This window comes from Dromiciops gliroides, chromosome 2 (assembly GCF_019393635.1).
Source record: "Dromiciops gliroides isolate mDroGli1 chromosome 2, mDroGli1.pri, whole genome shotgun sequence".
NCBI classification, from domain to species: domain Eukaryota; kingdom Metazoa; phylum Chordata; class Mammalia; order Microbiotheria; family Microbiotheriidae; genus Dromiciops; species Dromiciops gliroides.
In genome coordinates this window covers 545,087,152-545,099,745 of record NC_057862.1, presented here as the reverse complement: position 1 = coordinate 545,099,745, position 12,594 = coordinate 545,087,152, and the positions used below count along the sequence as shown (strand labels likewise).

At 35.7% G+C, this 12,594-nt stretch overlaps 1 protein-coding gene across 1 annotated transcript in view; it reads right to left on the bottom strand.

Moving 5' to 3' along the window:
- The window catches only part of KIF13B (kinesin family member 13B), a 269,721-nt gene that overhangs the window by 79,394 nt on the left and 177,733 nt on the right, over positions 1 to 12,594 (bottom strand). The window contains 7 exon segments of the mRNA XM_043988280.1: positions 2,070 to 2,099; positions 3,482 to 3,628; positions 6,689 to 6,733; positions 6,735 to 6,822; positions 9,213 to 9,265; positions 9,267 to 9,372; positions 10,625 to 10,794. Of these exon segments, the coding sequence (XP_043844215.1) occupies positions 2,070 to 2,099; positions 3,482 to 3,628; positions 6,689 to 6,733; positions 6,735 to 6,822; positions 9,213 to 9,265; positions 9,267 to 9,372; positions 10,625 to 10,794 (639 nt within the window).

The window sequence follows — 12,594 nt, the reverse complement described above, 5'->3', positions numbered from 1 at the left end:
GATTTTTAATAAGCCTACTCAACGCAATAGCTTCAGAAATATGGGGGTGGAAAAAAGGGATGACATAATATAATATAATATATATTGGCTTATATGACATTCTCCTGACCACAGAAATCTCAAACAATAAAACACATGTATGCTTTGCCAACACAACTACAGTAAATTCAAAACCATCACATTAAAAGCTAACAAGGGCCTGAAAATGCCTTCTCAATTATCAAATATTAAAATATACTTAATCTGAATTTAAAGTATTTTTTCATATTATAATTCTAGTAATTCATACAAGTTAACTATTGTGAACTGTATACTTAATTAACTAGAATACTTGGTTGCTTAGTCATACCATAATAGCTTACAGTATACTAAATATAATACATGATTCTTCGTGTACCTTTCCGATGAGAGCATTTAGTCTCTATATAGCTGTCTGGATAGTGTCTCCAGCCATTAGGCTGTGAGCTCTTTGAGGGCAGGAATCATTTTTGCTTATCTTTGCATCCCTGTACTTAGCACAGTGCCTGGCACATATTAGGCATTTAATAAATGCTTGTTGACTTGACTTCTCCATTCCAAGTCAAATTCATTCAAGTTTTAATAGTGTTTAGAGAAGAAAAATAAACCCTTCTTTCATCCATGTCATTTTATTAGTGCTTTGATTTCAACAAGTTAGAGAGGCTCCAAATGTCACTGATTTACAAATTTGATTATTTATAAGATGAGCAAAAATTTTAAATTAATTATTCATTTATTCAACAAACAGAGGACACCTATTATGTGCAAAATATTCTAATTCTCAGGCTGTACCTACTACTGCTAGAGGTAACGTTTGCAGAGTAACCACAACAATTTATAGAATGCTTTAAAATGCATATAGTCCTTTGCTCATAAGCAAGCCCTGTGTGTGGAAAGTAACAAAAGTATATTCCAGTTTTAAAGATGAAGAAACAGACTCAGAGGTATTACACTGAGTGGTTGTGACTCCCAAAGGGAAGTGGTCTAGGGTGCAAGCCAAGGGCTCCTGATGGCAGTACCCTCTCGGTTTCCCCAGACTGCTTCCATCATTCAGAACTCTCTTGGCTATCAAAGATGCTACAGGGAAACAACACCCTTCTTGATGAGAACTTTCATGGCCAATGTTAGAAACAACATAGGATTGGGATACATTCTAGGGTGTCAGATTTTTTAGGAGGAAATTATTCTAAGAAAACAGTATTAAACATTAAAGAGATAATGTACATTTCATATTTCCTGGTACACCTTGGTACCTTGGAGTCTAGGGACAGAGGGAGAAGATGATTGGTTAACCTGGGTTCTAGTCCAAGTTGAAACTAACTAAATAATTAACTAACAGTAGAAAACAGCCCAACCAATGCTCAAGGAAGAAGAGAGAGGGGAAATAAAATTCTTTCCTAACAAGAGGAGATTTGCAAGGAGGCTTATGATTTTGGGAAAGTAGAAGGAACTAAGTCATGAAGTGATGGAAGACTCTGATGGCAAAAAAGACAAAAGTTCCCTGCCCAGCAGTTTCAGCGTTTAGGCCTCTGGCACTGAAAATCCTGACTAGTCCTTCCTTGCTAAAAGAGCAAGGAGCTTTAAGAAATATAGTTTTTGATCTCCTTCCCCATTACATCAAAAGGATTAAATTGAGTTTACTTTTGGAGCCATTTTTTGAGTATGAATAAGATGGTTTTAAGTGCCACCTGTTCTCAATGATCAATTACAACTCCAGAGGACCAGTGAAGCGTGCTACCCACATTCTGAGAGGGAGGTGGTGGAATAAATGTGCTTAATGGGACACACATTTTTGATCATGGCCAATATGTTTTGCTTGACTATGTATATCTGCAACAAAGCCCTCCCAACCCCCAGAGGGAGTCCAAAAAGAGATAAAATACCAAAAATACAAATGCAAACATACCAAAATACCAAAAATATGAATTAATTCATTATTCAGTCCTATGAATCCAAGTGTGCAGTTGTCTTTATACAGCATCTAATACTGTACAACTGAGTACTTCATAATAATACATTTTGATAATAAAAATGGCGAGTAAAAAATTTACCTGGTAGCTGTCCATGTCATCTTCTTCCTCCTAAAGAAAAATGAAATTAAAAGAAGAACCATCAATACCTGAAACCTGCCTTATCTATAAAAGGATGGCCTCATTATTTATGGCCCAAGGGGACCATGAAGATTATCAAGCTGAGTTACACAGTAAGGTATAAAAAAGATGAGTACACTAGTTTTTACCCCTCTTAAAGCATGTGCTGTCAAACTGGTTTTGCAAGCCTCTCTCTTAACTGAAATGCACTGGCCAAATTCAATCAAATTGAGAAAAGTTATAAAAAAGAGGCAAAAAAAATCAAAATGTGTTTTGTGAACATAAACAGTGAATTTATGCACAAACCATACAAATAAAACAGTTTTCAAAGTTTTAAAGTCTGCAAAGCCTAAAATTTATTCCGTCTTTAAAAGTACTTATTTCAGAAACCTCCTACTCGGTCACCCAAATAGTAATCGGGGTAAGACACTAATTCCCCTGGACCCAAAGTGAACAGGTAAGGCTGGAGAGTCTTGGGACAATAAGAAGGTTCTTGTGGGACCGCAATGACTAGTGCTGATTCTGCATAGAGCACACTGTGGTTCTAAAGTGTCCATGTCACCATTTATGCAGCATATTCCTATAGTTATCAAGGGAACTGGTAGCAGCACCTTTTCAACCACTATAGATCTCAATTTACTCTGACACAGGTTCCCTCATTTGTTTTGGCATTGTGGACAGACAAGTGACTGATTAAAGATAAGCTATTATTCAATTTTCACTTAGTCATCAAAAATAAAAATTGGGTATACTTCACATAGTGTTACTCTTAACATCAGGTCATAACTTTCTCTTTCCCTGATGTGATTCTGAATCTTTTCACATATTTTATCTTTTTAAAGTAAGTTCATGAATTTTCCTAATTTGATTAATTTACTTTCCTTTGTCCTTAAAGTTTTTTTGTTCCTTAAGGATCTGAATTAAATGTCTAAGCTTCTAATGAGAAGGTAAGGAACACTTATCAGGCCTTCTCCAGGAACCTGCATGGTATTTTCCCTGCTGAGTTTATATCCTCACCCACTAGAAGAAATTAAGTGCCTACTGGCAATTAGTTTGAATAATCCAGTAGGAGGTAGATGCACTGGATTGGGGAGATCTGACAAGACTAATCACTATTAGAAACTAGGGTTTCTGGCTGCTGAAATCTTTTAACTCACACCTTGCCACCATTCCTGGTGGGTCCCTACAGTCTAGCAAACTGATTTCATCAAAATGCTACAAACTCAAAAGAAATTTAAGGACATTTAAGGAAAATAAGATGATACACTAACAGAACCATCCTCAGAAGGGAGTTTTCTAGTTGTAGTGATGACCTTGACTGTATTTTTCTGACTATTTCCCCAATGAGAACATTAAAACACAATGGCACTTACATGGAAAATCTCGTGAGTCTTTGGGGATCGTGAAGGTCTTATTTTTACACATCCTATGCCAACAGACATTATGGATTCCTCTATTAGGGGCAAAGTTCCAGACTCCTGCACAGACTTCACTTCAACCTGAATTCGCCGTGACTGCCCCTATGTCAGAGACAATTTAAAATCAGATCCTAAACCATCAAAGACTAAGTATGGAGAGAACCTCTACAGGTAGAAGTTCAGAAGAATCTGCTGGCTTGGGATCATTGAACATTTCAAAATGTAAAAACTATGTCCTAAAAAATGAGGGTGTGTAGCAAGAACAATGAGGAAAAGAAACTCATTTCAAGAGTAAATTCTTAGTACGCAAGGCTAATACTGTGAGATTTGTGCATATTTTCCAAGAAATAGGATCTTAAAAGAAAACATTCCAAATTATGCTCTTCAAAATTAGTTTATAATTTTAGAAACCTCAAAATAGAAATGAAAAGAAAGCATATGAATCTACAGTTTCAAGGTCTCCTCCCTCTCCAATAGTCTTTAGTTGCCTAGGGCTTTGTCTTATCATGAAAATCAAGTTGGGCATTGATTGATCCTACCAAGCTTGATTTTGACAGATGGGATACAGATGACTCTTGATTTAATATTTATCCATGCATATTATGTCAAATGTTCTGCTAAAAAAAAAGCCTAAGAAAATAAAATTTGACAATGGCCTTACATAGTTTAGTTCATATTCAAAGAGCTATAATGGTGGTTAATTATTGGAATTTGAGGGGAGGGGACTTGGGGGGAGTTTGGCCAAACAAAAAATCTGACCTACCACAAGAGATTAAATTACATTCTAACTAAAAATCAGAAGCTGTTAGTTTTCTTCCCTACATTTCACATAAAATGATAGACTTCAGACCTAATACATACATATGTGTATATATGTATACACCTACATACACATATATACATATATATATCAGGAATTTTAATATATATTTATTATATATGTATGTATATAAAACACACCACACACACACACACACACACACGTAAAATTCAATTCCCAAACTGGGCAAAACTACATTTACCAAAACTAAAAACTTAAAAATCCTCAATCTGAAAACACTCTAAACAACATTAACAAGCCCAAATTAGCTAAGTACAATGAATGTGATATTGAATTCTACTAAATAACTGTACAGCTCTAGAACCTAAACTTTTAGACCTAACCTCTTGTTTAGTGTTTAAAGCCCTTTCCAACCTTGTCCCAATCCCTTTTGGTCTCAGTCTACATTAGTTCCCTCCCTGCACCCTGATATGGCTTGCTTAGACTCAGAAACTCTGAACTGGCTGTGTCCTATCCTTCATCCCTGGGCCTCACACTCATAGTGGCCCTCTATTCCTTCAAGAGGTTTGAAGTGGTTTAAGAACCACTTTCTACATGAAGATCTTCCTGTCTCCTCCCCCAAGTGCTAGTGCTCTCCCTGCCAAAGAATCTTACAGTTAAATACTTTATTATATTTGTATTTATTCACTTTGTATTGATTTGGTTAAGACTTATATTTGTGTCTGTCTCCTTGTTAGGATGTAATCTCCTTACGAGTAGGGGACTGTTTCATTCATTTAATTTGTGTAGCACAGGAGGCCACAGCTAACAGCCAGGAGGTTAGATTTAAAGGTTAAGTAGTTCTTGTAACTATATTCTAATAACCAAACTGAAGCTGCTGCCTCCAATCTTCTTCTGAATCAGTCAATTCTATATGGTTGCCAGAACAATCTCTTTCAAACAAAGTTTCCATTATTTCACTCTCCAGTAAAAAAGCTAAATGGGTTTCCCTATTTTCTAGCGTATCAAATTCAAATCTTCCCAGATCTTCCGTCTAGCATTTGGATGCCTCCAAAGTGGTTCACATGTACCTTTCTAACCCAACCCCTTCTATTAATGCCAATTCTTCCTACTTGCTTCCCTGTACCCCCCCACAACTCCCCCAGCCACTATGTTTTTATTCATGCTATTTCTCCAAATGAAATATCAAACCAGTTGAAAACTCACTTCTTTCTGAAGTCTTCCTTAAGTTTCTCTGCCCATCTCTGCTTACTTGCAAGGTATGTTCTTTCACCACTTATTTAAGAACTAAACAAAGTCAACAAGAAGTGACTCTCAGAGCTAGAGATGATCTATTCCAACACCTGCCTTGAGGGATCTACATCTAATCTGTTGAGGACAGATAGCTGAGGCCTCTCTTTCTGAAGACCTTTAATTCTTTAGCTTTCCGGGACTAACGTCTTTCATTAATAAAAAGCTCGACAGTGCTAGGGTCTCACGTTGTACACAAATTCTACCTTCTGTCCAATTCAAAACACCTTTTGCTTCAAGTAAAGCCATTATCTTTCTGTTTAGGTTTCTGAGGGCATACAAAAAAATTAATCCCTCAGCATCTTTCCTCACACAAGCCATTTATATTCATCGACATGCTCTCTTCTTCCTCTGATTTTTTTTACTTAAGATATATTTTCCATTTATTGAATCATTTTCATCTCTACTTCTCCAGAACTGATCCAATTTCTCAGTGTGGTTACCAGAAGACAATAAAATATTCTATTAAAAATTTCACTAATGCACATGTGACAGAAGCTTATTTCCTAACCTTATCTGCATATTGCTTTTAATAACATCTTGTGGCTCCCCTTCCCCACATGGCAATATACTACAGCCTCATTTTTTCCCAGTTATTTTTCCACTATAACATTTTGCTCCTGTTGATAATCTTATTTATACTTATTTGCTCTAGGTAATAATGCGTAATCTCCTTGAAAGAAAGGAGGATATTTTATTTCTTATGCCTTTTCAGTAAACAGCATATAACTTTTCAACAAATGCTGGTAAATAGAAGCTCCTATAACTATTATAGAAAACCTAATGAAAGAGGGATTGGGTAGATACTAACTAAAAAGAAAGGCCTTAGCCAAACTTAAACATAAGATTGTAAGCTCCTTGAGGGCAGGGAGTGTCTTTTGCTTTGCTTCTGGTATCCCTCAGCACAGTGTTTGGCACATAGCAGATGCTTAATACATGTTTATTGATTGACTTTCTTTTTCAAAATTTTCATTTAAAAAACACTAATTAATCAACTCAGTTTTAAAGGAGACAAAGTCTGAAAGAGATCTTTGTTTCAACAAAGAAAGGCAATATTAACATTTCTGTTACTCTGGTTCCAACCCCCTTACCTGTCGTAGCTGGAAAATACCTCCTGTCTGCACATCCTTTGCAGGGAATCACTTCCACTGGACAATATTCCCCATCTTCATTCTGTTCCAGAATTTGAACCCAGAATTCTACTTTTCTGGTGACTTCACTCCATCTAGTAAACATTTAAGAGTTTTAAAATCAGATTTTCCATTTTACAAAATATTAATCAAATGGATTTACCGTTTAAAACAAAAATCTGGGGAGCAACTAGGTGGCACAGTGGATAGAGCACTGACCCTGGACTCAAGAAGACCTGAGTTTCAAATCTGACCAGGGACACTTGACACTAGCTGTGTGACCCTGAGAAAGGCACTTAACCCCCGTTGCCCCGCAAAAAAAAGAAAAATCTACAATAACCCATACAATATCCACATTATAAATAATGATTCTTTGAAACAAAGTAATATAGAGTCTATACTTGAGCATGCAAATTTCTAACACTAATATTCCAAAGGACATACAATCTGGTACAATGTCATCTGGCTTTCTGAAGAATGTTGCATAGAAGCCAGTATCATCTGATGGAAAAAGTACTGAATTTGGCATCACAAGAAGTCTGAGTTGTTAATCATACCCCTGCTACTTACTACCTACAACAGTAATCTTTAAAACGAGGAATTTAGACCTCTAAGGTCTTATCTGAAACTAAACCCTAGAATTCCAGGATCAAAAAGTTTACAAATGAAACTGAACACTTTTATAGTTCCCAGGAAATCTAGGTGGGTCACTTTAGGGGTTCAAGAGTCAGCTATTCTTTCAATGAACAAGTTACTCGATGATGTTTACAATTTAGTAGCAGAGTCTATACACTCAAGTAAGGAAGAAAATATTTTCACTGTTAAACTCATTTGTAAGTCAACCTTGAAAACAGCTCCATTAGAATTAATACCTCAGCAAAAAGGATTCCGAGTGGGTAACAAATTGTGCAAAAGAGTCATTTTTTAAAAAGGGCTTAAATTTGTTCCTTTAGCTATTTTTCAGGAGACAGATTAACTATATCTATTTCAAAAGTCACTCAAAAATCTTCCATACCTTATAGTAGATTTAAGATCAGGAGACACCAAGTGACATACTAACTTAAATCAACAGTCACTAAGGTCAATAACCCTTGGACTCATCGCTTGCTCCTCCCTAACCCCCAATCCCTACATGCAATCAAGCATCAACATTCTCCCCTTTATCTTCTTTTATATGTATGCTATGTTGTCTACTCAGTCAGATCATCACCACTCTCTTGGACTATTGCAATAGCCTCCTAATGGATTTTCTTGATTCTAGTCCTTTATCCTTCCCAATCTATCCTCTACACAGCTACTAAAATGATATACTTAAAACACAGATCAGACCAGGTCCCCCATAGGAACAAAAAATTTAGTGGCTCCCTATTGTCTCTAGGATAAAATAAATTCTCTAAAATCTTGTCCACCCTACCCTTCCAGTTTTATTTCATATTATTCACTTCACAAGATCTCTGGACTGACCAAAACTGTCCCGTTAGCTTGTTCCTGTACTCGACACTCCATCTACCATGTTGTACCTTATACAAGTGTGTTCCATGTTTGGAGTGCATCTCCACCTTACAGAATCCTTACCTTCCTTAAAAAGCACAACTCAGGTTCTACCCTTCTGCATGATGACTTGCTTTATGATGCTAGTTATTAGCACTCTGTCCCTCTTGAAATCACTTTTTGTTTACTTGTGGCTACGTCATATCTCCCAGCAGAATCCCTTGAGGTCAAGGAATTTTAGGGTTTTGTCTTTGTATCATCCTCAGTGCCTACAACATATCGACTTGCACATACTTGGTACTTAATAGTAATTGTTGTTGAGTTGAAAATTGAATTAAGAGAGTCAGAAACAAATCTGTACAGTGACTTCTAGTTTATAGTCTCAAAAACATATTTTCTCAAATTCCCAAACAAAATATGTTGCTCAAAACTGAATTTACTTAACATAATGGAGGCACCAATTTCTTGGGATATTGTCTTATAATTATGACACAGTTCTGATCAACAATCAAATCCAACTCCCTTCACACAGGTTGCTGGAATACCTGAGAGTAAGAGCTTTCCAATAAAGCTCAATTAGTTAACATGAAACCAATTGCAGAAGTTGCAGTGCTCTCTTAAGAGGTTGTTAATTACAAAACAATTCCCAATAAGTTCCTAGCCGACCTTAAACCATTAACCACTCCATCTGAAACACCTGCTCATTTACTTTTTTTGCAATTGTTTCTTTTAAAGCACATTTCCTTTAGGAAGATTCATCTTTCTGGAGAGGATCTAATCATGACTAAAATAGATTTCGTTTTTTCTGAATAGCCCATCTTTCTACAGCGTCTTTAATCACACTTCTTTAGCACTCATTCTGTTTCAAATGATGAGATACAACTGATGCTTCTTTCCTGAATGATGGTCATCAGAAATAGCAGCATGGACCTTTAATGGTGAACTTAAAATAATGCTTGTTTTTTAAAAATGGAATCAAACATCTGAAAATCACCTATCTCGGAGACTCCGTGTTTTGGCTTGGATAATTCCCAAATCCCAAAGAGCCTGGGTTTTTTCGAGGATCAGTCATCTTGTGGCCATATACTTCAATTGCCAGAGCCCATCAGAAAGATATTCAATAAAACTCTTCGGAGATGTTGACAGACAAACTCCTACGCAGAACAAAAAAGGTTGGTTAATGAAAAAAGCAGTTCTGTTCTCTCAAAAAACCTCAAAACACTATTATTCTCATGCCTGATCTACAGTACATTTTTTGGTATGGAATTCAATAGAGAAAAGGGTTCTATGTGTTTTATAGTACATTGTATAGACTATGTGATACTTACAGTAGCAAGACTAGACAGAGCTATTGCTAAAAGCTTCAAATTCTTGACATTAAAAAATATGTATATATGTACATATACATGTATACATACATACATACATTTATAGATGCACTATACCTATTCAACCATAAAACCGGGTACTTAACAGGTTTGAACCACATCTAACCTTTATTTTGCATGTAGCTGCTCTTTTAATATAAATTATAAATATAATAAAAGACCAAATATGGCCAAGAATAAGCAAAAAGACAATAAATATGCATTGACAGTGTGTAGTTTTAGGTATCAGGAATAATCCATCCTAATGATGGAAGTAAACAATCACCTAAATCCTGGAAAGTGCTGAACTCTTAACTCCAGCACAAAACAGAAGAAATGGGTTTTACCGAAGGTGTCCATCAATAATCAGGGAACGAGGTGATCTCATCAGTGGAATTGATCACTAATGCTGATCAGAATTCACCTGTCATATGGCAAGTAAGTCTTAAAAAGCTGCTTTGGGATCAGAGAGCTAAAGGAATGTGCTAGAGTCAATGAATGTCAGAGGTGGGAATGAAACACTAACACTGACATTCTATGCTGGGATGTACTGCCTCTCTAAGATAAGGTGTAAGAAAGCAGTTCTCAAACTTATTAGTCTCAGGAGCTCTTAACATGTATAAAAAATATTGAGGAAGGAATCTCCCCTAAAGTTCTGTATTTGTGGGTTATATTTATTGATATTTACTGTACTATAAATTAAGATATCTTATTAGTATTATTATGAAAATAGTTTTAACCTCATGGAAACCACTCAAAAGATCTCCAGACCACACCTTTAAAAGTGTTAGCATGAATTATTTAAAGAAGTAAGAATTTCTTAACAAAGTGTGTTTAAATGCAAAAATGGGTGAATAAACAAAGTGGTGCAATTTCTCTTTTGGGAGGCCTTTTAACATATGTTGGTGCCAAATTATTTCTAAGAAGTCAAGTTCATACATATATATATATATATATATGTACGTGTGTGTATGTATATACTTTTTTTTTGCATTCTGTTAGTCTTAAATCAAGTAAGTCCTGAAAAACAAAAATTACATTGCAGTGATCAAAGACCACCATGCACTGAGGCTCTTTGTTGATGGGAGAAGAAGAGGTATCTACTTCAGGTGCAACAATAACAGGTTCTTGCTGATCCCAGAAGCTGTATTTGCAGAACACAAAATTGGAGAGATGTTGTGGCAAACCTGTAGCTTGAAGTATTTTAACCTGTAGGGAAAAAAAAGTTTTTCAAATCAGGAAGTGTTAAGGCAAAAAGCATTGCAAAAAACACAGAACTTAAGTATTAAGAGAGTTTTCCTCTAGTCAAGTTATATAGTACTGTGGTATAATGGTAAAAACAAAGGAAGAAGAGTGAGGAAATCTGGGTTTTAGTTGACATATTACTAATTAGCTGTTTGCCTAGAATAAAAATTTAACCTGTGAACATCTATGTCAAAAAGAGATCACCTTTTTTGACCATACTTATGTCTTAGGATTTTTGTGAAGATGAAATTGGAAATGTGAATCCCTGTGAAAAAAGTAAAAGTGCTACACAATGCATATTAATACCTTAAAATATAAAATTTTAAACTTGTTTTTCAGTGGGATGGAGGGTGACAATTAATATGCACTGTTTAATGGTTTTGTTTTTCTTTCTTTTTCAATGGGGAAGAGAAAATGGATTTTCATAAATTGAAAAAAATTAAATTAAAAAAAATTTTTAATCCAAAGAAAAAACTCATACATAGAAGCATCAAACTCAAAAAATATACTTATTGAGTGTGGAAAATAGTATGATACAAATGACCAAGGAAGCTTCACACAGTTCCCAAATGTGTTTATGGTTTTCAGAGAAGGGAGCCAATAGCAGGGGAGAGAGAAAGCCTGATATTAGCAATTTATGCTATAATGGAGAGGGCTTTTTAAAAACAATTTTGTAAACAAAAAGTTGATTAAGTTTCCTGGGAAAGAATAATATAATCAAAGATTACCTTTCCCTGAAAGTAAAGAGGTTGGACTAAATGACCTCTAATATTCCCTTCTTGCTTTAAATGATTCTCTGAAGTCTTTATTTGTAATGACTATATCTACACACTAGCCTATTTCAAGGAACCTAAAATCTGCTTAAGGGACATGATACAGGAAACAAATATAAAATAAAATAAACTGTGGCAGAGGCAAAAAGGACACCCATATAGTGCTCAACAAAAATTTAAGGAGAAAATGACTTTCACCAGGGCGGTGGAGATATTAAGGAGGTGGTTGTCACCAAAGTAGAACATTGAAGGAAAAGGAAGATGTCAACAGGCAGGGAGTATATTTCAGCAATGCAAATGGCTTATTTGAATTCATGGAGGGGTACCTGGAGAATTAGTTTGTAAAATGTGGATAACAGTTTGTATGACCGATCTCAGAAGGATGGTGTGGGAAATGGACTTTGTACACCATTAAATACTGTATAAAACTGAAATATTTGTATTCAAAAGTATGGGATGGTCAACGAGAAAAGGACAGGACAAGCTTATAGGTTTCTGGATTTGGCCATTAAAAGATCACTCATTGTACACTACAGATAATGTAATTTCAGAAGAGAAATGGAGTCAGAGGCCAGTATTGGGTCTGATCACAAACATCACATTTTAAGAAGGGAATTGAGAGAAATTGAATGTGGGCAGGACGATTGAAGGGAAAGATAATAAGAGGTCTGAAAACCACACAGTAAGATGATCAATGGGAGGAACTGGAGATGTCTAACCTAGAGAAAAGAAGAAATTAGCAAGAGCAGGATTGCTTTCTTCTAGTATTAGAACTCTGATGTGAAAGAAAGATTGTTCCACTGGCACATAGAAGATAGACCTATTAGAAATGGGTAAAAGTTGCAGAGAGGCCAATGTCAGTCAAGATTAAGAAAAAAAATTATAACAATTGGAGCTATCAAAAAGTTACAATGTGGGGGCAGCTAGGTGGCGCAGTGGATAGAGCATTGGCCCTGGAGTCAGGAAGACCTGAGTTCAAATCCAACCTCAG